Source organism: Scatophagus argus, chromosome 19 (assembly GCF_020382885.2).
Source record: "Scatophagus argus isolate fScaArg1 chromosome 19, fScaArg1.pri, whole genome shotgun sequence".
Taxonomy (NCBI): Eukaryota; Metazoa; Chordata; class Actinopteri; family Scatophagidae; genus Scatophagus; species Scatophagus argus.
Genome location: NC_058511.1, coordinates 20,033,453 through 20,059,444, shown reverse-complemented (window position 1 = coordinate 20,059,444; position 25,992 = coordinate 20,033,453). Strand labels below are relative to the sequence as shown.

The 25,992-nt window shown below is 40.5% G+C and overlaps 1 protein-coding gene across 1 annotated transcript; it reads left to right on the top strand.

The window, feature by feature from the left end:
* LOC124050094 lies at window positions 1–25,612 on the top strand. Its single transcript, XM_046372225.1, has 24 exons — window positions 1–274; window positions 531–626; window positions 935–1,058; window positions 1,151–1,253; window positions 5,109–5,222; window positions 5,312–5,428; window positions 7,119–7,279; window positions 7,791–7,937; window positions 9,372–9,474; window positions 9,964–10,092; window positions 10,359–10,541; window positions 11,137–11,387; window positions 12,547–13,497; window positions 14,258–14,354; window positions 14,522–14,626; window positions 15,871–17,337; window positions 18,801–18,923; window positions 19,034–19,162; window positions 20,357–20,549; window positions 20,725–20,849; window positions 21,404–21,594; window positions 23,234–23,367; window positions 23,528–23,776; window positions 24,690–25,612. Exons 1-23 carry the CDS (start codon window positions 256–258, stop codon window positions 23,758–23,760), a joined length of 5,295 nt encoding a protein of 1,764 aa, XP_046228181.1. The 5' UTR covers window positions 1–255; the 3' UTR covers window positions 23,761–23,776; window positions 24,690–25,612.
* The last annotated feature ends 380 nt before the right edge of the window (window positions 25,613–25,992 follow it).

Sequence of the window (25,992 nt, the reverse complement as noted above, 5' to 3'; positions counted from 1 at the left end):
TCTAGTCTAGTCTATAAATGAGCCGAACAACCTCCAGGCAGGAGGGTCAGCTCGGACAGGCGCTGCTGAATGGATGCAACATGGCGGAGAAAGGCGGCGAACTATTGCTGCGGACCGCTCGGACAGGGTCTGCAGTGCTGTAGCACTGTTTTAAATTAGGACTGGTCTCTGGATACACGGTAAAGGAACAGTTTGGTTTGACGCTACACAAAAGAAAACCTGTTCTGGAAATGAGCCGCGTGTGAGGAATTTGAGATGATCCGCCACGCAACAGGTAGGAGAGACAAGTGCACGCGAGCAGCTTCTTTATCCGCCGCGGCTAAAGGGGCTGTGAACTGTTTAACCCACTGATCACCATAGAGCGAATGGACAATTTTGAGTTGCGTATGTCTTTATCACTTTATAAGCTGCCGTTCCTCAGCCAGCCTTTCTCAGAGGCGGAGAGGAATTTGTTGGACCGAGCGGTCGTGTAGCATGTGTTGGAAATTCTTGTGGAGTGTGTTTTCAGTGAAAATAATCATTTCCCACAGAGCTTTCAGACGTCCAGGAGTCGGTGCAGGAGTGCGTCCCCTCCCCGCCTCTGCCTGCTGATCATGTGCTCAACTCTGGAGCGGTGCTCTTCCCTGGTAGCTATTAATCCACACTGCTCTGCCTGTTACTGCTTTTACATGTAGCTACAGTAGTGGCTCTCGGTGCGTTCAGGGGCAAGCTTGGCCTGGAGTGGGACGTGCTAATTAAGACTTTTTTTAAGAATAAAAAAGAATATATCTCAAAGCTAGAGTCACTGCACTGCATCACTGCAAGTGATAGATGGTGACAATGTTTCTTGATTAAAATACTGGCAAAACTGACGCCAAAATGAATTGACTTACATTCCAGTAGATGTGCTAAACTAAAATGACCTTAACTTCCTTTGTGTTATCTGTCTGTACAGGTACCTTCGATCAACATGGCTGCCCTTTGATTATTTTCCCAGTGGGTGGACAACTCAAACTTTCCTCAGAACTCAGCAAAGCAGAAGTGGTGGACTTCATAAATTACTTTCTGTGTCTGCACAAGTATGTGGTGTCAGAGAAGCTTATTGTGTGTGTGTGTGTGTGTGTGTGGCTGTGAAATATGTACTCATGGTTGGACTGTTGTCTCCCAACAGCAAGAAGCAAGAGAAGGAGAGTTTGGTGTCAGTGGTGGCTGATCTGAGGCATGCGTCGCTTCCTACGACCAGGTTCATCGCGGAGACTCTGCTTCTGCTCGAGGTATTTTGTGGCAAGGTGCACCGTGTGGTGCTGCTGTAGATACTGTAGCATGTTTCCAGTGATTGTTCTTAAACTAGATGTCCACCACATGCAGACACCCAGATTTCCGCAGTACTACATAAAACAAAATCAAATGGTGTTTTTGATTTTTGCAAAAATGTTCTTTTTCTGGTTTGTTTCCATCTTGTGCAGCTTTCTGCACAGTTAGTATGACACCTCTCCATGGCCTTGCACCCTTTGTCCCACTCAAACTGTCCACTTCACACTGGTATCACATAGTCAGAAGTATGATGATTGACCTGAAGTATTTTTTCAACCACCTTTTCATGTTCTAAGAGTGCCCATTTTACCTCAGATTAGGTCACGAAAAGAATCTAGAGTGAGTTATCAGTTGAGCACATGAGCTAATCAGGCACCATTTTCAGAAACTTAGCTTTAACAAAAAAATGTAACAAAACAAGTTTGGAGTTTGTGGGGAAAGTGCCTTAGTGCCTTTTGGCTGCAGGGATTCCAACACAGCTGAGAGTGCTGACTAGACTAGCTGCACCCAGATCCATGTCCATATTGGCTGAGCAGCCAGTTGGACATATTGCAGCTTGTCACAAAGTGGGACCACATCCGTCATCGCTGCTTTAATGTCTGTGCTGTTTTGTGTCTGCATTTACACCGTGTTCAAAACTACAAAACAGCTTTTTTTTTTTTTTTTTTTTTTTAAACCCAATTAAAATTTCCTTTGGTGGATATACCACAGGAACACTCTAGAGCCCAACCTTTGCTGGGCTTTTGTGATAGAAACCAATATTACGGAGTAAATAAAATTGAGTTAAAATCGCTCAACTGGTGTATTGGTACAAAAGAAACCCTGATGCAGCAGTATATGTGAGTTTCACAATGTGGTATAAGATGCAGAGCGCTTTGTAAAACTGACTTGACATTTTCAGTTATCTTTGTGATAATCATGCAGTGTGTTAAGGGACAGAGTCTCTCTTGTCTCTTGCGAGCATGCAGCTTGCAGGCATGTTTGTGTTGAGGGTATCGTTTAAATGCTCCACTCCGACGACAAAGTAGTTCATTTCTCATGTGATAAGTTTCTGAGGAGTGTTTTTTTTTTTTTTTTTAATTCAAGTCCCAGAAGCTCATTGAAGTTTGTTTAAAATTCTTTTGAGTAGTTGAAGTAGAAAACCACTACATCCTTGAATCATCAATACATTGCAGTTTGTTTTTTGCACTGTTGGTACAGCACCATGTTTCCCCCCCCCCCCCTTTCAGCTCACATGAAGGCCATTCTGTATGTGTGAATATACTGATGATCATCTGAAGTTTGTTCAGGACAGAGTATTCAATTCAGTTTATTTATATAGCACCAATTCACAACAAAAGTTATCTCATGACACTTTCCAATTAGAGCAGATCTAGACCAAACTCTTAAATTAAATTTTAATACAGAGAGCCCAACATTACCTCTTGAGCAAGCACTTGGCGACAGTGGCGAGGAAAAACAGCCTTTTAGAAGGCAGAAACCTCGGAGCAGACCCCGGCTCAAGATGGGCAGCCATCTGCCTTGACCGGTTGGGTTGAGAGAGAGAGAGAGAGAGAGAGAGAGAGAGAGCAGGAGAGAGAGCACACAAGCAGAGATGCATAGCAGCAGTAAAAATACTAGAAATATTGGAACTGTAGATAATAATAAAAAGTATACAGGAGGTACTATGGTGATTATGATAGCAGTATTAGTAACAGTAATAATGGTAGTAACTGTACAGAGTAGTAACTGAATTAAAATAGATTATGACTAAACGGTAGTAATCGCAGTGGGTTTCGAGCAGGACCGCAGCAGGAGGTCCAAACAGTGTAGATAAAGTATCCGGACCAGTATTGGAAAGTTTTGTGTTTAAAGGTTGTTTGGGGGGTCTTTTTCTGCTTAGACCGAGGACAGTAGGGAGCCAACGGTAATGAAATAAGTGAATAGAGGGCCTCATAAACCCCTTGGCCCCCAGGGCACAGCCCATATTAATGCAAATGTTAATAAAGAGGCATATTTAAATGATGAAAGATAATAATCCGAGTGAAGCATCGGGGCTTTGCAGTCTCTTTGGTTATCACATCACTGCTGTAAAGGTATCTGTCTTTAAAACTGCACTGCATACTGTTCTCTTGTGTGCTGGCCACCCCAAAAAGCAGCAAGAAGTACTTTCAACATTTTACACTTTTGTGATCAGAAACACAGCACACAGAGCTCTTTCCATTTGCCAACAAGAAGGGCTAATTTTTTTTAAACTGGAATTAGCTCCATTTCCAGTGTTCAAAGAAAAACAAAACTCGAACAACAGAAATCTGTCCCACACTGAGGACAGCAGGATGCTACAGGAAAGTGTGACCAGTTTTGTTTTGTTTTTTTGTTTTTTTTATATAACACACTTGCATATTGCAAGTTAAAGTATTACATAAGTTCACTAGAGGAAAGCATGTGTGGCGCAGAGCTTTGTGAAACGGCAGCTTTGTGTCTCTGTTGTTGGTTCTGTCTGAATTACGTGCGGTCAGAACTTAAGAGTTGCTCCTCACTGTGATGGGCTCAACTTTGTTTTATTGATTCAAAGAGCTTCAGCTTGGACTGATCTTCAAAGTAGCCAAAGTACAATCCCAAGTGCGTCATGTCTATGCTCGTAGTGGAATTCCTGTGTGTGTGTGTGTGTGTGTGTGTGTGTGTGTGAGAGAGAGAGAGAAGGGGAGGGGGTCACATGAATATCTGGTCACATGCTTGGTTATTTAATAGAAAAGCCTCAGTTTAGTTACATTAAATGAGCACAGCTATGTAGGGGATGCTGCATTTTGCATTTAGATCAACTGCTCTCCCTTTAATTAAAAAAACTTTTGTATAATTTTTGTGGTCTTATTTGCCTGGCCCAATGTCAACATGCATGCCGACATGTAGCCCACTTTATTTAGTAATTACAAACTGCTGGGTTAGAGGAAAAATGCCTGCCTTAAGTTGTTTGCGGTGGTTCATCAGAACTTGATGCGACTTGTTTTGCTTTCCAGGGCTGATGGATTTATGTTAACAATAACAGCTAACACATGTGCAGCCATCCTCTCACCAACGGACAGCGATGGGCCAACTGCCCAACTACCTCGAGCCCACCAACCCCTCACTGACCCTAAAAGAAAAAGCCTCACTGAATGTCAGTGAGTTTGTGTCATTTTATTTACTGCAAGTTTAAGGAACTTGTCACCACTTACGACTTAAGTTTGTCAACAAAGGCAGGTCCTGTGTGTATCGTAGAGGGGCCCTTTGTAGAACTGTAGTTGTCATCTTATTTAGCTTATATTGTGCTTAAATGGTGTATCAAAGAAACAAACCTTTTTTTCCCCCTGAGTCTCTAAAATGCCCCAAAAACGACTGTCATCAGAATTTGATCCATGACCAACCCAATGTCTACTGTTGACGTCTGCCTGCCATTCTTCTGTGCACTGACTATCGGCGGGGTGGTTCTTCCTTGCGGGCAGGGTCCTGCTCAGGGTTTCCTCCTGTTGGGGGAAGAGGGGGGTTTCCTTGCTACTGTCTCCGCAGGGACTAACTAACCTGGAGTGTGATTAAAAGATGTGTGAATTTATCAAACAAAAACATGCTCTTGTCTGTATTGCAGTTAGTGTAGGGTCCATTGTCTTTGGAGCTTGACCTGTCTTTGCTGCTTTGATTTTGACCGTTCTTAAATCTGTATTAATGAGTTCCTCTTTACGTGCATGTGAAATACTAAACAAGATTACTCCTTTTCAATCTGACGCAGCGGCACGAGCAACACAACTTTTTTTCCGTTCAGTGTTACATTGAAGTTTTCTGTCCACCTCTCTGTCTTCTAGCTGCACAAGCGGACGGTCCACAGCGTGTATATAATTCAGCCCAAGAAGAAGGATGTTGTCAAACTGTTGCTGAAAGTCCTGGCTCCGTCCAAAGCTTACACTCCCTCTTTAAAGGTGAATGAAACAACATATGCTGCACACTGACATGTTGTTGTTTTAGGTTTGACCTCAGTAGATCTCACACTGTTCTTATCTTTTTGTAGAAAGTTCTTTTGAAAGAAATCTCGGAGCTGTCAAACTATATTGACAGAAGTCAGCTACCAGCACAGTTGGGTGGCTACCTTATTTACTGTCATCAGAGTTGGGTGGCCTTCATTAAGGTAAAATTTTGTATTTTTTTAATTTTTTTTTTTTTTTTGAAAATGTTTTCTTAATCTATTGATTATCTATTATCAAAAAACCCCAGTGTATTAATTAAAAAATGTAAATCTGTAAAATGTGACTTAAGCAGTTTACAATTGCAGATATTCCAGTTATCTAAAATAAAAATAAACAAAATTCAGAAGCTTTTTTTCTTTTCGTTTTGATATTTTTGTGACAAATTTGCCAAACAAATATCCTTACTATAGTTCTTATACATTTATTATATCTTCCTCATACAGAAATTCATCAAGGTTAAACAAGTGATTTAACCCAAGTATGTACAGTTAGGGTTTTCTGAATCTGACCTGGAACCCTTGTATAAACAAAGCGGACGGGAAAATTTGAGAGGTCAAGGATAAGATCAGAATTAGAATCGGCTTTATTGGCCAAGTTTGTGTGTACAGACAAGGAATTTGACTCTGGTTAGACTTTGCTCTCAAGTACAAAACAGACATCTAGCAGCAAGAACACAGAAAGTACTATATACAATAAGGATAAACAATAGAAAAGTAGAAGAAATACTATATATAGTACAATAGCAAGATTACAAGTATGTTCTTGCATGAGGCACAGTATACATAAAGATCCAGTTAGTGAGTTCTGCATCACTACCCTCCATTCACTTGGCAAAACATCCTATAATAATTTGACAAATACACTATCATGGGCAGGGTTGATGTCAGTATTCAGTAAGTATATGCAGTAAATGATGATAACATTCTGAACAGTTCTGTTTGTGTATCTTTCTGAGAGCAAAAACCTATGAAGCTGTCTTGTGATCAGTCAGAGGGCTTAACACAAAGTAACATTGTCCTGCTCTCTTTAGCAGCTGTGGAGTGTGTGTGTGTGTGTGTGTGTCTGTGTACACACAAATACACACTGTTATTCTGCTTACGTCTGAGCAGTTTTATCTGACATACAGTACTACAGCCAGATGATTTATTCCAACTAAATATTGCCTCTTTGTGATTGAGGACGTGCTCGGCTCACTCGGTCAGGAGATGTTTGTGTTTGTGAATGCGTTCATGAGGCCCGTCCAAGCGGCCTCAGTCTATTGTCTGTTACCTTGGTGAAGCTTGCGCAAATGCCTCGTGTAATCAGCTGACCTTATTAGCAAGTGAAAGGAGCCCCTCTTTCTGTTACATTATACATTCAGTCATGTTCAACTGGGCCATTTGGACATGACAGTATCTATTAATCATGGCAGCTCTCTGTCTATAGCAGACCTGTTTAGGATGCAGGTTGTGGGTGTTAAAACACCAAATCAGCTTCTACTGAGCATTAATAAGAGCTGTATTATTTCAGCTGGACTCGTCCTCAGAATTGTGTTTGTAAGAAAAGTGGGTAAAATTCGTACAACACAACCCATGCTTAATGTACTTTGAGACTTTGGGATGTCATTAGAAAAGATTTTGATGCCAAAGTGAGGTGGGTGTCTGGGGGTCCTGCCCAGAAACATTTGCTTCAGAGACTTTGTTTCTGCAACCTGGCAACAGCATTTTTATGTTAAATACTTAAATACTTCAGTCAATTTTAGTTATAATTGTAATAATTCTCATGAAAGTTGGTGTGAACTGTAAATCTTCGCCGTAAGGTAATAATAATAATCACTCCCCTGTTGGGTTTTGGCTGGGCTGCCCTTTGCAGGAGATCGATGCGTTTGTCAAAGAGTTCCTGTCTGTGGTCCAGCGGCTGCCGTCATGTATCTCCACCCTGCATGCCCTGTCCAGGCTGCCTCTGCCCTCCACCTTCACTGAGCTCCAGCTCTTCACTTCCACCAACGAAGCCAAGTTCCAGCAGCTAAGGAGGTCAGGCTCCCAGTTGTTGTGCTCTTTCTCCTGTAGACCAAGCTGGTCACTGTCTCTCTCTCTCTCTCTCACACACACACACACACACACTCTGAACGCTTTTATTGTCTGCTCGTGTTATTCCTCAGCATAGCCTTGAAAGGAGGGAAACATGATCATGATAATTGCTGCCAGTTTTGTAACACTCTTCTCAGGGATTTAACCACTTGAATGTGAACATATTTGGAAGTTGAATTCCTCACAAGTTCATTAAAAGGCAGAAGAGCATTGCAGCCATAGCCATTGAAAATTGCTCTAAATTATGAGTTAAAGAAGAATCTTTTTCACCACGATGGCTGCAGGAAATTATTGCTGTGAAATTGTTTTGGCGTGAAAATGTTTTTCACTCCAGTTTAACACGTGCACCATGACTGCAGGTTCTAAAACCTATCAACAAAATAGTACATGGTGCATTATCTTTTGTACCACACCTCTGACTAACCTGTATCAGTATTACTGTTTTTGTCTGCAGGGAGCTGGGCTTGGATGAGCTGCTGAGGCACTGTGAGCGTGTGGTGGAGAAGCTGCGTGACCCTGAGAAGGAGCCGTGTTACCAGGCCATGGCTGGCACTGCCCTCTTCACTAACACTGCCTTTGAGATGCTTCAGAACCACAGCAGGTAGAGTCATTTTTCGTTTTTCTTTAAACCACTTAATGTTTTTTAATAGATTTAAAAAAAAAACAAAAAAAAAAAAACAGGTTCTGAGGAATTAAACTGAAAGTGGATGCTGTACGATGTTATAAGTGAAGCGTGTGCGTGTCTTAATTGTAATAGTGTGAGCTATGGTTGTAACATGGATAAAAAGCATTCATCATTGAAAACTGGCAGTATTTCAGTTGAGAACAGTCCCCCCCCCCCAGTGATTTCATGCCACTCTGCTATTCCCTGCAGAGTGGATGAATCGTGTTGATATTTTTCAGTCAAATTTAGTGCTGCAGTGGCCACATGATTACATTTATGCAGCAGAAAACGTGCTTGTTACAACTGTAAGGTGATACATTTAAGGCAGCTCTCTGGTACTGCAGGCAGTCAGCTCCCACAGTACTCAGTCAAAGATAAGACTATAAATCCCTTTACCTTAAGCCTCTGTAGTAACATTTCCCACACATACCATACTGGAATGTTGCCTGCTGCGGTTCTGCTCGAAACTTACTGCGATTACTACTGTTCAGTCATAATCTATTTTAATTCTGTTACTACTCTGTACAGCTACTACCATTATTACTGTTACTAATATTGCTGTCATAATCACCATAGTACCTTCTGTATACTTCATTGTCATTATCTACAGTTCCAGTACTTGTGGTATTATTACTGCTGCTATGCATCTCTGCTTGTGTGCTCTCTCTCTCTCTCTCTCTCTCTCTCTCTCTCTCTCTCTCTCTCTCTCTCCTGCTCTCTCTCTCAACCCGACTGGTCAAGGCAGATGGCCGCCCATCTTGAGTCGGGGGTCTGCTCCGAGGTTTCTGCCTTCTAAAAGGCAGTTTTTCCTCACCACTGTTGCCAAGTGCTTCCCCAGGGGGAATGTTGGGCTCTCTGTATTACAATTTAATTAAAGAGTTTGGTCTAGACCTGCTCTAATTGGAAAGTGTCATGAGATGACTTTTGTTGTGAATTGGTACTATATAAATAAACTGAATTGAATTGAATTGGAATGTTCCATTGGTCCTGTGTTACACAACTAAACAACAGTGCCAGCATGGTGTTTTTTTTGGCTGAGAAATGTTCATTTACACAATCACAACTGCCTCTTTATGGTAGTTAAACTCATTAAATTAGACCAAAAACTGTTTGTTTTTTGTGGCCCACAGTGAGCTAGCGCTCCAATTGTTTGTGAAGCTGAATAGCATTTAAAATGTCACAGTTTAAGGCACTCAATTTCATCCATTTAACAAGGACATCTTTGCATTTTATAAAAGCCGTAACCCAAACATAACTTATTTTTGTATTTTAGGGTGTTTGGGATGAAGTAACCACTAAATGGCATACAGTATGCTATACTAAATATAAACCGCCACCTGTTCTGTTTTTTTTTTTGTTTTTTTTTTCCAGGATAACTGCAGCTGTGGAAAAAGTGGAGCTGCTTTGGGAGCAAGCCTTTTCCAAGGCCCGTTCCCAGCTGCAGGTGTTCCAGCTGCGAGAGAATGCTTTGCAGGTGTGGGTTACTGGACACAACTAAAGCGTTTATGCCTTTGGGTGCTAAAAAGCCAAACTATCCATTTTTGAGCTGTGAATTATCAAGGAAGTGATCTGAAGGGGTGCATGTTTTAGAGAAGTCAAGTGAAATGAGGCAACCACACTGTCACTGTCTCCTTCTTTAACATTATGGTAGAAGCTTGTCTGTATGGTCATCATTATTCAGAAGAGTTGAGTTGCAGTCTCCAAATTGTAGAATCACCTTGACTCCATGCAGTGCTGATGATGCACAATGACATAACCAAAACTGTGAATGAATGAGTTACTTGCTGGTCTGAATAACTTATTTGTAAAAAGCCAATATGAACATGAACTGGGCCACAGCTAAAATGCAATAGTTTATCATGTTTATTTTCTTAAAATGTTTCAGTACCCTTCTTATACCAACATAACTGGTTAAAATGGCAGGCTACCTGTATGAACTGAATGTGTTTACTTGTCCTTACAGATCACAGAACAGATCAAAACTCTTCATCAAGAAAAGCTCCAGGCTTACAAAATAGAGATCGCCAAGGATGCTGCAAAGGCAGCGATGTTAGTGTCTGAATTTGAGGCATCTGTTCACACTCCTGCTATGGTACGTATTTATTTGATGTGTTTCTTTGCTTTTTGCCTCATGTTTCTTCTTGTTTTCACAATTTAGGTTCATAAAAGGTCCTGGAAGTGTACCTGATTAGACTGGACATCTAATATCAGTTACATGTCCACTCTGATCCATACTTATTTTCTATCAGCAGTACTAATTATATTGGTGGTTAATCTATATCCTGTCCTATTTCTTGTTCCTGTAAGTAGTGCCTTACATTGTTGTCCTTAATTCACTCCCCACCGGTCACCTCCTAGGCCCTCGTACGCTGTGCTGAAGATGTGATCCACACGTTAGCAGAGATCCTGCCCTTTGATGGTCAGACAAGGGAGCACTGGGCTCTGGATCTGGAGAGGCTGAAGGAGAAACTCTACTGTGCCGTGCACTTCATTCTCCAAACCCTAAGAGCGGTTTCAAGCTACCATCGTAACTACAGCAAGGCAAGCTCTCAGCATCTGAAAATATTTAGTTCTGCTTTTGTGCATGCTGGTTCACTGTTACTAGGGCACTTAATGGAACTGCACTGGCATTGCTGTGCAACTGTTTAATCATCTCTGTGTGGCACTGTGTGGTTGATTGGTTGCTGCTGGATCACTCTCTTACTTCGCTCTGTTTTAGTTTTTTTAGTTACTTTCTTACAACTTGTCAGTGATTATTTAACTTTTAAACGACTTCTGTCATTTTCTTTGCATATTGATTATCCAGTACATGCGCCATACTTGAGCCTAAGTGGAACCTGAACTCACCAACTCGGAAAACACATAATTATATCTGGCCTCGTTTTCCCTCCTGTGGCCGCAGTGTTTCACATATGAGCAGCTTACTCCTTTATTGATAAGTTCAAGCTCCTCTGGGAATGCAGACAGTTAATCACAGGCAATGGCGTACAGCTAAACAGGCTTGGGGGCAAAACTCTTTACAGCAATCATTACTAATTTTAAGTCTTTTTTAACACACATGATTATTCTAAATTATGGTCCCATTTAGAGTAAAATAGAAGATAAAGCAGGGTATGATTTCCTGTCCCTTTTACAGGCCAGCAGCTGGTACAGTCTGGTCCTAAGTGAGAACTTCCTTCAGGAGCTGCTGTCAAATGTTAATGGAGACCGTGATCCCACACAGAGGCAGAAGAACTGGGGGACGATCCCTCCATGGAAACACAAAATCTCCACTTTCCTGAAAAAGAATCCCCCTCCAGATAGGGAAGAGCTGCTTCATCTGGCTCACCTGTCTAATGTTATCCCAGATGAGAAAGTCCAGCAGGAAGGCAAGCAGATGTCTCAGCGGTGAGTTGAGCTGCACGTCACAAAGAGGTTTTATATTTCATATACATGTGTATATATGTCTTTGTATTTGTCATCTCATAGTGGTTTCTTACAGAAAGGTAAAATCTTAGTGTGTTTGGCCCTACATTTACACTACACTACACTACACAAGACAACTTTTAAATCAAAGTACATAATCTCTAGGGGCTTTCAATTCAATTCAGTTTCAGTTCAGTTTATTAATTTATTTATATAGAGCCAAGTTATCTCATGACACTTTCCAATTAGAGCAGGTGAGAAAAAACAAGCAGAGATGCATAGCAGCAGTAATAATACTAGAAATATTGGAACTGTAGATAATGATAATGAAGTATACAGGAGGTACTATGATGAAAATAGATAAATAGATTATGACTAAACAGTAGTAATCGCAGTAAGTTTCGAGCAGGACCGCAACAGGAGCTCCAACCACGGTCGATGGGAACCTGCGAGACGAGAAAGCACAAGGACTCCAGGGAAGAAGTTGGGTTAGTGATATGCATTAATGGGACATGACTGTGTGCAGAAGGAGAGGGAGAGGAAGAAAGAGCTCAGTGCATCATGGGAGGACCCCCAGCAGTCTAAGTCTATAGCAGCATAACTAGGGGCCAGGCTAGGCCAGCCCTAACTATAAGCTTTATCAAAGAGGAAAGTTTTTAGTCTACTCTTAAATGTAGAGAGGGTGTCCACTTCCTGGACCAAAACTGGAAGATGGTTCCATAGTAGAGGAGCTTGATAACTAAAGGCTCTGGTTCCCAATCTACTTTTGAAGAATCTGGGAACCACAAGTAGTCCTGCATTTTGAGAACGCAAAGCTCTCTGAATAAATCCAGTCCTCACTGTGTTATCTTCTCATGTGTTGTCTCATACTTGTTTTACCTTGTAAAATGGTTGAAAGCTTCTGAACCTCCAAGTTTGCTTCAGTTTCTCAAATTATCCAGAAAAGTTTATGACATTGTGACAAAATTGCATATGCATACAATGATACAGTACCTGGTTCCGTCTGTGCCACTTACTCAAAATATGGTCACATCATCTACAATTGTAAAAAGGAAATCGTGTGAAATTCCTATCCAGGTGGTCAGATTGTTGACAAACTAATGTTAAATGGAATATTTTCTGCTAATCTTTTATTTATTAGGTGCATGACCTTGAGGAAACTGCTAACGTCCTCAGGACCTGTGGCTGTTGGTCACCTCCAGCTGGCCTTACAGTGGCAGTATGAGCTGTTGCGGAGCAGCTATGTTAATCAGTCTTCTGCTGACAGTGCTGCAAACAGAGCATCTAAGGATGTTAAAGACTTCACTAAATGTGAAAGTGGTAAGGAAGCAACCCATCTTTGCAGAACATCTGCTTCAACTGCAGCTGCCGGGATGGTGTCAGCTGAGGGCAAACCCCCCTCCCTCAGCTCATTCGACTCAGGCTTTGATGGAGCTGGGAGCAGCCAGCTGGAGGCCTCAGGGGGGAGGGAAGGAGTGGAAGGTCTGTCTAGATTAACTGGGACCAGGGACACTGGGAGACCTGTCTTAATCCAGCATCAAATCCACAAAGAGAATATCTGCAGTGTTTCAGATTCTGATGATCACAGAGAGGAGTTTGACTTTGGCTCTGTGGGAAACACCTCAAGGGCTAGCATCCAGATCATCCCTAAAGTTACCGTGGAGTCCCTCAATTTTGAGATCAAAGTGAAGCGCACAGCTGCTTTACCCAGCAATCCTTGGCTTAGCTTACCTGTAGACAATCTTGAAAACTCTTACACGGTTACCATTACACAGAACCCAACACCGCAAAAGAGAGACTTGCTGTTCTGTGATAACTCCTCTACTACCACCAACGAGTCCAACAGGTGTCGAGATCAACCCACACAGACAGAGGTGTTGAACAGCATGGAATCCAGAGGCCTACAGAGCAGCAGCTGGATGTTACACTCACAAAGCAGTTTGGAGGATCCTGAACTAAGCCCCATTTGCAACATCCTGTCCAGCACCATTACAGATGGACGAGATAAGTCCATCAACACCACAGAGGGGATCCCCACTCTCCTGTGGGATTCTTATGACCTTCATGACCAGAAACAGGATTCTGTTGATGGGTAATGCATCTCTTTGAATTCAGTTTGGCAGAGGCTGTTCCTTCTTTAAAAAAAAAAAACAAAACCCAAAAAAACACATGTACAGAGTTTGTTTAGTACCAGTCTATGTCCTGGAAAAATGGAATAACTTCTGGCAAATATTACCTGTGTATCAACCCAAAGCATCAGTATATGATGACTTGCGAATGATAATGAAGTGTTAACTTACTTTCTAGTTTTACTGCAGTTCAAATTGTGCCTGTGTCCACACGGACAGCAAAGCAAATTTTTGACTTGCATTACCAAAGTGAGTTTGCCCATGGGTGGATTTGTGCTTATTCACCCCAAACCGCCGGGTATGTCGCCTCTGATGAACTCATCGCTCATCAGAGACACGGTTATTTCTCTCCAGTATGTTCTTTTCCCCCTGTCTTTTTTACATTAATGAAGTAAAGTACACTTCCCCATCCAGTCAGCAAGACCAGAGAGTGATTAATTACAGTAGCCTTATATAGCACATCTCGCTGCTGCAGACAGGTTGAGAAACAAGACCCAAGATATATCTACTATTTAATCCCAAAAGTTTAATAAAAGGTATCTCTAGACTCTCCTCTTGCTGGTAAATCGTTCCAGATAACAGCAGAAATCAGTTGTTTATTCCTCCAGGAGGCCAAGTGGAACAGCCTCAAATATTGACTTGTTTGTAGAATTTCGATAATGTATGTACTGTGAGATTGGTTTGCCTCAAATCAATGGCATTTTCATGCTTTTTCCTCTTCAGTCTGCTCGATATCTCCCTAAAGGACTGGGATGTTAAAGAACAGGAGGGTTTAATGGAAGTGGAGAAGATCCTTGACAGGGCTGATGAAATTCTGGAGGCAAGTAATGCACTGTTTGAGTAGACGGATGGATTGTTACCATGCAGGCCTGAAACTAGTGATAATCTTCGATCCATAAAACGTTAAATATGACATCAGATGCCCATTATGAGTTACGAGAGCCCAATGATGGATCTTAATGTCTTAATAAACGTCTTGCTCTACAGAAAGAAGAAAAAGTTCTGGCTCAAGAGGCTGTACTGGATGCTTTGCTGAGGTCTGAGGACCAGCACAATCAGTGGCTGTGGGACAGTGAGGATCAGCTCAGAGTGGTACGTTAAGCATGCTGCAGATCAACTCAAGGGTGTATACTACGATGCGGGGAGGCCAGTTATTACATATTGCAAATAAGTTAGAAATCGGGCTCAGCATTTCCCTTTTTCCTAATCTCTGAGCAAACTTTGCATTTTTAAAGGTGGTACTTTTTTATTTTTTTTTTTTCTTTTAATGTTTTTTTTTTTTTAACCATGAAAGCCCCAATTATATTTAATAACTAACTTAATGTAACATTTTGACATGAATATAGTTGTAAATATCAGAAATTCTTTTTATAAGAATAATAATAATAATAATAAAAATAAGAATAAGTCACATGTTGAGAAGATTTTGACTAGTGAAATGTAACTTCCCATTTCAGATATCAATAGTTGTCCTTCTGATAAGTCCAACATATTAACAACCCATTTCAGTTGGGTTGCCATTTTGACCAGAGGAAATGTTTTGTTTTTTGGTTTTTATTATATATGAAATTTCACAACTACTAAAATGAAGTATAGATCTCTTTCTCATCAGTATAATTGTGACTTTTATAAATATAATTTTCAGTTATTTTTATTTCAGATATTGAAATGCAGTTTTAGATCTGAAATGACATTCTTTCTAGTTTACAATTCCATGCCAACATATCAATAAGGAACTAGTCTGAACTGGATTTTAGGCATCTAGAATTACATTTATATCTATAATGTAAGAACAATTGTACAAACTGAGAAATGGATTGTTGATATAACAAATGACATTTCCACTTATGAGAACTGAGTTGTAGATTTCACTGATTAGAATTGCAATTAGTCAAACTTTCATTGTGGATGAGTCTAATTTCAATTATCTCATGTCAAAACCAAATTACTGATATATGTAACTGAGTTTGTATATAAGTTCACTGACTACAATTAAATGAGACATTTCCACTAGGGAGAAATTAAATGTTTTGCCTTGTGAAAAAAGAATTAGGTCTCTTTTAAGTGAACAAACCTGAGTTTTCACCAGTGATATTTTAGTCTAATTTTTATAGAATTTTTAGTTAGTTTATTTTTTAATGCAAATTTTCTTAATCTTTAATGTGAAGAGATGCCATGGTTACAGGCATTGTTCTGGGCAATCACAGTGGAAAAGACACTGCTGTGATACAGTGTCTTTAGCAATGCATACATATTGATGTTAGTTTATCTTTTGAAGTTAAACATTATGTGTAGCTTTGCAGTGTTTTTCATTATGCTTCTGCTCATTTTTAAAGATGTCATCTAGTGAGCTGGTCGAAGCTGGTGTTCTTGGCCTCGAGGATTACCTCGTACCTGCAGAATCTGGCAACCTCAGCGAACCCAGATCAACTGCATCTGCAAGTGAAACTAAGGCATCTGACGACGACAGCCACTGCACTGACGCTACCACAGGAGCAGATACTTTAGTTTCTTATCGCAGGCCAGATCTGCTGACGGAGCTAAGAAAAGTCCACGTCCTGGATGAGCTGATCATGGAGGAGAACTTGAAGATCCATACGTTCAGACGCTGCAACACAAAACCCAATGAGGAACTTTGTGAAAGCAAACCTTCGGATACAAGCACACGGTCAAGTATGAGCAAAGAGCAGGAGGCTTTTCGGTTTCAACTAGAAAAGGAGAAGAGGGAAGTGGATAAGCTCAAGAAGAGTTTGGACAAAGAGTGCAAAGTGAAGAAGCACAAGGACAGAGCAAGAAAGGTTGTAAAATGTTCTATAATGGAGAAAGCTAGAACTGTGAATAAAGAGGACCAAGCACTTTGTAATGATCTTTTGTCGGGTAGCAGTAACAAATCGCTGAGAACACGTTCAACACCTTTGATTCATATTAATTCTCAGGCTCAGGAGATCTGTAAAACTCAATGTATTCCAGCAGCAATGGGTCGTGATGTTGCCAAAGAGGCTACACCACAAGCCTTCCAGACTTCCCAATGTCAGGATCATTGCTCTGAAGTCGAGTCATCGGTATTGAATAGAGCTACCTCTGTTTTGAGGGAACCTCCTGAAGAAGGGGGAATCCAACCTCAGGGACATATCAGTGTGAAAGAATTTGACATATCTGGTGAACATGCTACCGTATGCAAACCAGAAGCTTCTATAACCCCTGAAATGAAGCCAGGTGATGGAGCGTTTGACCCAGGTGGGAAATCACACCACCCTCCTGTGCCTAAGCCGAGGAAGGCTTTCCTTCCTGCAAATGACAGCCCTGCAGAACCTAAAACTCGTCATTCCCCAGAGCTACAGATTCCAGCTCTGTCCTCAGCTGGTCAGAATCCTAGTATTGTGCAACCACTTGGACCACTTGATGCACCGTTGGTGAACGTGACTTCAGCTATCTATCCCAACTTGGCTCTCAATCCGCACGTAAAAGAACACAGCAATAACAATAATAACCATTCACTTCCTGAGAAATGCAATGTGGAATTAGACCATATGTCTGAAACAACCACTAAAGCTAAAGAGTGTGCATCAGAGGTGCCGGAATATTTGCTGCAGATAGATTTACGCCCAGCGGAGGAAATTCAGACTTCATCTCCGGTAGATGAGTGCCCACGTCAACAGTCGGCACACCAGCTGCATCCTGACCAGCCTCTGGAGTTGGACCCCAGTGGACAAGATGAGGAGAAAGAAGACTCTGAGAACATGAGGACATCAGGCTCTGGGTCAACTGGGATTCAGGCCCAGCTAAACATTAGTGTGAGAAAGGTACGCCTTGTACTGTAATATGTTGAATGTTGTGTTCTTCCTGCAGTTGAAAGCCTTCATATTCCGTGTATCTCACCATCATTAAATTCAACTTACCTCAAGTTCTCTTCTGGAAACTTAGTAATAGCACAGAACCTTTTTTTTTTTTTTTTTTTTTTAAGATATAGAACTTTTTTGAAATATTCTCATTCTCCTCCCTTCTAAGAGTGCAGCAAAAATTAAGATAAAACTCAAGTCTATATGTGGTATGTAAGTTCAGGATCAGGATGTCTGTATTTTAGCTTGCCATAAAGACTGGAAGCAGGGGAAAATGACTAACCTGGCTCAGTTTGGAGTTCAAAAGTACACCTACCAACACATCTAAAGCTTACTAATTACTACTTATCTTATTTGTTAATAAACAGAATCTTCAGAAGGGGTTGCATGCTGTACTTGTGTCTTCACAAACAGCCAATTTATCCATCTGGCTAATACTTGTTTACAGCATCTCTAGTTACAGAGATTGCCAGATAAGCAGGAGGCACAGGTTTGGCATCTGTACATACGTAGATACCAAAAGATATATCAAACCTGGTAGGCTTACTGTGAATATTTAGAGTTGAAATTAAGAGATTCCAGTGCACTTCCCTCCGAAGAAAGACGCTGAAGGTTGAACAAATAAGATGCATGTTGAGACATATTTTTTCACTTTTAACAGAGACAGGGTAGCTGTTTCTCCCTGCTTCCAGTTTTTATGCTAAGCCAGCCTAACCACATTCTGACTCCAGCTCTGCATTTCACGAGACCAATGGAAGCAATTAAGTCTTGTAGTTAAGTCTACAAAGTAGGCAATACTTACTGCTTTGGATTACATTTTTATTTTATTTACTACTCTGAAGTACATTTGAAACCACCAGGGCTAGAACTCGAAGAATAAGGTTTAAGTTTCATAGCCTACACAGTTGTAATTAGTAATTATGAGATCAGTTAGTGCACATATGATGCAGCAGTGATAATCAAAGCTGGAAAAGAGAGAGAGAGAGCCGCACACCAAAAAGATCCAGTGCCTTAAGTCACTGCTGCATGACATTTTGAGCACACATTCTTAAGACTGGATGTAGTTCTTGGAGTATAAATTAAACAAGTGATCAGTTCTTACATATAACATACAGATGTGTGATTCAGTATCAGTCCTCTCTTCTTACTCTTGGAACATAAAAAGTGATTATTTCCTGCAATGTTGATTATATATGACCATTTCTTTAAGTGAAATTTGACTAAAATTATTTGTCATGTGGAGGCTATGTGGAATATTGTTTCATTCCCAAAATATTACATATTGCAGGAAAAAATATCACTCAGCATCATGTGTCACCTACAAGAATAAATCTTAATCAGTCTTGAGAACCGCATTGTGCACAAACACTTGTAAGCATACACAGCATGTGATTCAATTTGATTTGTTTTTCTTAATGTTTTTGCAGATGACAGATTTCGGGATCCCCATTGTACTGGATACAGGCTCTGGTCTAATGAAAGCAGGATTTGCAGATCAAGATCTTCCAAAGGTTATATTTCCAACAATTATTGGGATGCCAAAATATGAGGTAAGGGCATATCCTTATTTTATTACAATTATTGTTTACAAAAAGCATTCTAATAGTGATGCGGCTTTCCTTCTAGCTGGTCTTTCTGATTGGACGTTTTGTCTTTGCAGGAAATAATGAATAGTAACCTTGAAAGGGACACCTACATTGGACATGAGGCTCAGCACATGAGGGGGGTCCTGGCTCTGAAGCATCCCATAAAGAACGGGATCATTCGGAACTGGGATGAAATGGAAAAGGTATGACGTGAGATGAGATGTCACTGATCATTGCTCTTAAATGTGTTTCTTTTTCTATTCATGGGTGGGTCAGAATGATCTGAACTCCCAGTACCACATAGGAAATATGTCGATGAGGTGTTTTTGTTCTGTGCTATTCGCTGCACTTCTTTTGGCGCTGATGCATTCCTGACACACAGGATCATGCATTCTGCAAAGACTGTATTGTCATGCTTTAAAGGAACAGTTCACTCAAAAATGAAAATTCTGTGATTTTTCTACTCACCCTCATGCCTATGGAAGGTAAGGAAAGCCTCATAGTTCACAAAATATTTGTGGAGCTTCACAGAAAAAAAAGTGTTGTAGCATTCTCTTAAATGTAAATTTAAAATGTGAAATAATGATAACAATGATTATGACAAAATTTGAAAAGATGTTATTTACACTCCTTATGCCAAAATCTAGCTAAAATATATCTAAGACTAAAAACACTAGCATGCACCCCTTCTGATGGAAGGCCATGCAAACTTAAGCACTGAGGTATGCAGTGATTGTGAGTTCTCGTTGACTTCGTCTAGCGGCACATCAAGCATGTGCCGCTGTGTTTGAGCTCATGCTCCCACTTCACATGGGGTGCACGCTTACACTTTTAGCTTAGCAGCTATGGTGAAGATTTCAGCTTAAAGGTCTAAACATCCTCAAATCACTCAGGATCTCAGGTCAATCGCAGACTTGGATTATGCCTCATGAGCTGTATGGGTACATTTTATTATTTATGTATTTATTTATTTATTGATCTGTTTAAGATCAGCTTAGCTGTTAGGTCCCCAGCCTCCTCAGTTTTTTAGGAGAATACTGCAATATAAATGTTTTGTGAACTAAAGAAACTTCACCTGATATTCCATCAGCGTGTGGACGAGTAGATAATGATAAAGATAAATTTTTACTTTTGAATGAGCTGTTCATTTGAGCACATTTAAAAACAATATATAAATTGATGAGGCTGTTACATTCACCTGTTTATGTAGCTGCCTATAGTGAAGGCAGCCTCGCACTTTCATGCTTGAACTTTTCTTTGGTTTCCTTCCATGTGGTCACTGAGTGCAGTTGCTTGCAGTTCGGTATACCTGCCCACATTTCTGAGATGCAGAATAAATGGTTTGTGACTATAAATTTCCTTGTTGCCTTCACTAACTTGTAAATGTACTCTTTTAGATTTGGCATCACACATTCCAGCAGCTGCGTGTGGATCCAGAGGACCACCCAGTTCTGCTGACTGAGGCAGCCATGAACCCCTTGGAGAATCGTCAGCGCATGGTGGAGGTCATGTTTGAGTGTTTCAGTGTTCCCTTCACCTACGTGGCCATGCAGGCAGTGCTGGCACTTTATGCAGCAGGGAGATACACTGGTAATATTTCATCAACCTGTGGCTTTTTATGAATGGATCTGTGTTGGATAGATACTCATGGATGAATACTTAATTAAGCCATAAGTCATGTGAAGTTAAACTTGGCATAGCGTTCTGTAAGGTTCGTCTTGGATTAAAGAAAACATGCTAATAATGCTTTCTTTTTCATTTGTAGGTGTGGTGTTTGACTCTGGAGACGGAGTGAGCCACAGCGTACCTGTGTTTGACGGATACTGTCTACCTCATGCAGTGCAGCGCTTCCCTCTGGCAGGTGTAGACGTTACACTGCATCTTAAAAAGGTATTCATTCTCTGGGGAGTGAGTGATGGGTGATGCCTCCAATCTGCAGCTTGTGTCAAAAAATAAATAAAAAGAAGAGCTCATTTAAGTGATTGTTTAGCTACTGTTGCAAAGAGGATTCAGGGATGAACAAGCACCTGAGTCACTTTTACTGCAAAAGTCACAACAGCAATCATACAAGGTTTGTCCTAATAACATTCCTGTAAAATTGACATCACAGCAGGTCTCAAATGAATATTATTGTATTAATGTGAGGACTGCAGCAGAACGAAACTGATAAGATAATGTAAAAGAGGATTTACTGTGAGAGGTGGAGCGAGCAAAAATTGCTGTTAAGGATTCAACTCAGTTTTTAATCCATCAGTGATGCAGCCCTTGTGTGACAAAAAGCCATCACTTTGTCTGAAAAGCACTGCTGATCATGAACTGTGGTGTCTGTTCTTTTTTTTTGGTGTATCAACATGTCCTGCTGAGATGTACCGTAAGTGAACCTGTAGTAATGTCCCGCGCCTTCACTCCGTCAGTTGACCGTTTTGTTGTGCCTGTGCTTAAAGCTTCTGCAGGAACAAGGAGTGTGCATGCGCACCACAGCAGAGATGGAGATAGTGAGGGAGATAAAAGAGAAGTGCTGCTGTGTGGCTTTCAACTATGAAGCTGAGCTGAACGCGGGGGGTACGTCCAGCAGAGAGATGCATTACACCATGCCAGATGGACAGGTCGTCACGCTCAGCACGGAGAGGTTCAGGTAGCTGTCTGCGCATCATCCATCCATTTTCTATACCGCTTATCCGTCAGGGTTGCGGGGGAGCTGGAGCCTATCCCAGCTGACTACTAGACAACCACACACTCTCACCTAGGGGCAATGTAGAGTAGCCAATTAACCTAATGTGCATGTTTTTGGTATTGTGGGAGGAAGCCGGAGTACCTGGAGAAAACCCACGCAGGCACAGGGAGAACATGCACACATCCACATTAGTGGATTAATAATAAATAAATTCTTATTTCCAGTCCGGGATCCGAACCTGGAACCCTCTTGCTATGAGGCGACAGTGCTAACCACTGCACCACGGTGCCGCCCGTCTGCGCATCATGTCCTGTTTTATCGGACAGTCGGGATTTCTTAAATTCTTATTTCTTGAAGGAAATCTGAATTTACGCTGGAGTTTTGTCAGCTGTTATGTTTCGTGTTTTGTATGCCTTGTGTGTATGTTTTAATAATAAATCTCAGTAGCTCTGCGCTGGAAATGACATGCAAAATACACTAAGCAAACAGAGGTCTATGATAACCACCACTGTTTAAGTGTGGAGTTGTACTGTAACTGGCATGTGGTTAGCCTAGCTGAGCATAATGACTGGACTCTTTTGGAAACAGCTAGCCTGACTGTCCAAAGGGCAACCTTTGTTCACTAAGTAACATATCTTATCTCATTTGTATTATCAGTACAGAAGGAGAAATGTAAAAGGCCCCCCAGCTGCTCCTAAAACCACTTATTGTCCTTTTTAAACATGCTCTCAGCATGGCTCTGGCAATGGCAGACTTCCAGCTGGTCTAGACTGAAACAGCTTTTTGATGTACTGAAGAAATTCAGCTCTAACCTGTGGAATTGATGTTGCTATGATGTCGCAAAGAAACAAAGAAGCCTAGCTTAGAACAGCCATAAGGAATGTAAAGCTCAGCCTTACAAAACTGTTTCAAGAGATCATGTCAAGAACTGGGTTTTAATTTTGCAGATATTGACTTTCTGCATTAAGACATAATCTTTCAAGAAAGAGCTGCAACACTTCCAGTCATTGTTTTTCCTCCTTTCCTTAATGAATTGCCATGAAAACGGATGAATCCTGTCTTTTCCTCTAGTGCCATCACAAGATTGAAATTTTGATTGAAGTGAACCCTTTCAATAATAATTGGATGGAATTTTCATAATATTTGCATCATCCTCATGATGAATTGTAATCATTTTTATTTCTATCTAGTACTGTCATCAGGCTGTCCAGTAGTTTGGTTTGTGACCAAATGTGGGTGCAACTAATAACAGATACCACTGCAACCCTCCTGTCTTGTACATAAAATGATGACTGATTAGGCTGAAGGATGGCCACCCAGGGTCTGCTTTGAGGTTTCTGCCCTCTAAAAAGGAAGTTTTTCCTCACCACTGTCACCAAGTGCTTGCTCATGGGGGAATGCTGTGCCTCTCTCTTTTAAAACTGAAATTAAAGAGTACAGTCTAGACCTGCTCTATTTGGAAAGTGTCATAAGATGACTTTTGATTTGGCGCTACATAAATCTGACATAAAATTGAATTCAATTGAAAGCAATGCCAAAATTAGTCAGCTTCTTCTTCCAACTGCTAAGATGTCTACCAATCACCTCTTTGCTCATCCAGGGCCCCTGAAATTCTTTTCAAACCTGAGCTGATTGGACGGGACCATTGTGGAATGCACGAGAGCATCTTCAAGTCAATCCTCAGCTCAGACATGGACCTGCGGCGCTTCTTCCTGGGAAACATTGTACTGTCGGGTAACTAGTGCTTTTTAGTTAAGCCATTACACAGTGGTCTGAGGGCTCCAAGCAGCACGTCCTTGTAAATTAAAAGCACAGCTTGCTTTATGCTTTGATTTTTATTCGACCACGTTTCAGTTGAAAATTTTTTTTCTTTTTTTTTAATCTCTTGCTGAAGGTGGGAACACTTTGCTGGCTGGCATGCCTGAGCGGCTCCAGGCTGAAATCAAAGGACTGGTTTCTACTGACATGGCTGAAATTGTTCGTGTTACCAGTCCCCGTGACCGAGACTTCTCAGTGTGGAGTGGAGGGGCGGTGCTGGCCAACTTGCCCACCTTCAGCTCTGCATGGATCAGTCGGGAAGAGTACGAGGAGTACGGGCCGCAGATCGTCTTCAGGAAGTGCTTCTGAGACGGACTGATGTAAGGTGTGCACGCTGATCTCTAGTAATAAATGAATTCATATTATTTTACAAAGTGCAATATACTTACAGCTCTAATACAGTGCCATGGATTGGTCCCTTTTTTAATATTTGTCTGTCTTTTTATGTATTGATGAGGGTTTATTTTTTCTTCGGTGGAGTCAGTTTTATCCTCGTCATCAGTATGGATCCTGAATAGTGAGCTCTTATTTGACACCTGGGGGTTTCTGTTGACCTGCAGTTTGCTTTATTCCTTTTTTCTTCTGAGATCCATCAACATGGCAAGGATGAAATTGGTGCAAGTCATAAAATTCCTGTCTCTGAATGTTTATTGTCCCTCAGCAACCTTTAACTGTGTCTTAAGTGTCCCATTTTGGGAATATATTTCTGTTTTCTGAGAATTTAAGCAAAAGTATATTATTTTTTTGTGGTAAAGGGACAATAATTGAAGCTGGCCTTTAATTGATGTCTGCCAAAACTGTTTTCAGAATAAGCAATTGAAAAATCAATATGCTGACTATATTAGAATCATATGTATAAATTTAAAGTAAATTTGGTATAACAAATACTTTTTACATGATAGACATGGTGAAGTTGCATTTATTTTGTTCACAACCACATTACTTTATTAGAGCAACATTTAATGATCTTTATGATGGATTAATTGGGCCACTGTTGGATAAGAAAATAGTTCTCATTATATTATGACTTGATAATAAAATGATCAAAACAAACACAAAACAAAACTCATAATATTACAACTCTTTTCTGAAATGTTAAAACTTTTTTTAACAACATAATAACTTTAAAACTTAATATTTCAAATTGTTGTAATTTATTCAAATTATTTTTTTTTCCCTCAGAACTTTTTTCATGACATTACAATTTTGAAAAGAAGGGTTTTTTTGTTTTTTATTAGCCCCTTTGCTGTGGCCCCCTATAAAATATGGTGACTCCCCAGTCCAAGTAAAACATCAGTGTTGCTGCAGTAATGTGAACTGGAGAGGAGAAAAGTGAGCATCTGAAGCATGTGAAGTCTGACTCATGTTTTCCTGCATGTTGGTTGTCCACCCGAGTTGGTTTTTGGTTAGTGAAGGCTTAGTATGTGGTTGGTAACAATGAAGTTCAAGCTCATGGTTGGTGAAAGATGTGAAGAACAGTATTGTTCATGTAATGCCTATTGCTTATTTTCATTCTGAATAAGCAGATGATGTTAAATGCTACTGCTGCAGGTACAGTGTTTGTCTAAGCTGAAATTCTCTGTAAGACTTTTTTTATTTGAGTGTGACGTCTTGCCTCTAGTTTTGTTTTTTGTTTTTTTCAAAAGTATCTTATGATCTAAGAACAATACTTGTGTGGATTTTCTTCCCCAACACTTGCAGAGTAGCATATATATATATTTTTGAAGGTGTTCCAGTATTGTCAAAACTCTTCCATCTATATCATTAACCAAAAAGAAAAAAAAAACAAAAACTTCAGCCATGTGTATTTCTACTTAGCCTCCTTTTTGGATGTTTTCTCCTTTGCATGATTTTTGTTGCATGTTATTTAGTTGCACCTTGTTGCATGTACTCCTTTGGCTGCACGTTTTTGCTTTGTTTTTTGTTTTTTTTGTATCTTTGTGAACTCTAAAAGCATTGGGTTGTCATGTCACTCTTAAGTGGAAAGCATTAAATGAGACTTTGGCTTCTCCAGTCTGAGCCCTGTGTAAGGACAGGGTCTGCCTGGTCTGTGCCTTCTCCTCCTCCAGATGTACTGTAACAGTGTGGACTGTGTCTAGCAATTTTCACCTAAACTATGCTATTTATGTCATCTGTTTTATAATAAATATTTTAATCGCCATGCTTTTTTTTTCTTTTTGTTCAAGAGTATTTTCAGTGTTGTATCTGTAGTAAATGCATTCCCTAGCCTTTCTATGCAGGAAATAAGGAAATACTAGTCCTGTCAAATGCATCTAGTGTTGCAAATAAGTGTTAATTTCCACATTAATGCAGTACATTATGTAGTAAGTCAGAACTGTTAAATTCAGTGCCTAAAGCATTATTACTGGGCTATTAATCTTATCAATACCTGAAATACATATGTAAGCCTTTTAAAATAAAATACGACCTACATTACACTATATAGACAAAACTATTGGGACAAACCTCTCTATTATTGCATGCTGGTGTGGAGCTGTTTATCAGGTGTTAGGTTAGGTCCCTACCTCTAGTGAAGGGAAA

Excerpts from the sequence above, each read along its gene's own strand:
- LOC124050094 (XM_046372225.1), top strand. Across the intron at positions 1,254-5,108 it reads AGACTCTGCTTCTGCTCGAG|CTGCACAAGCGGACGGTCCA; the intron begins GTATTTTGTGGC and ends TCTGTCTTCTAG. Across the intron at positions 11,388-12,546 it reads GGCAAGCAGATGTCTCAGCG|GTGCATGACCTTGAGGAAAC; the intron begins GTGAGTTGAGCT and ends TTTATTTATTAG.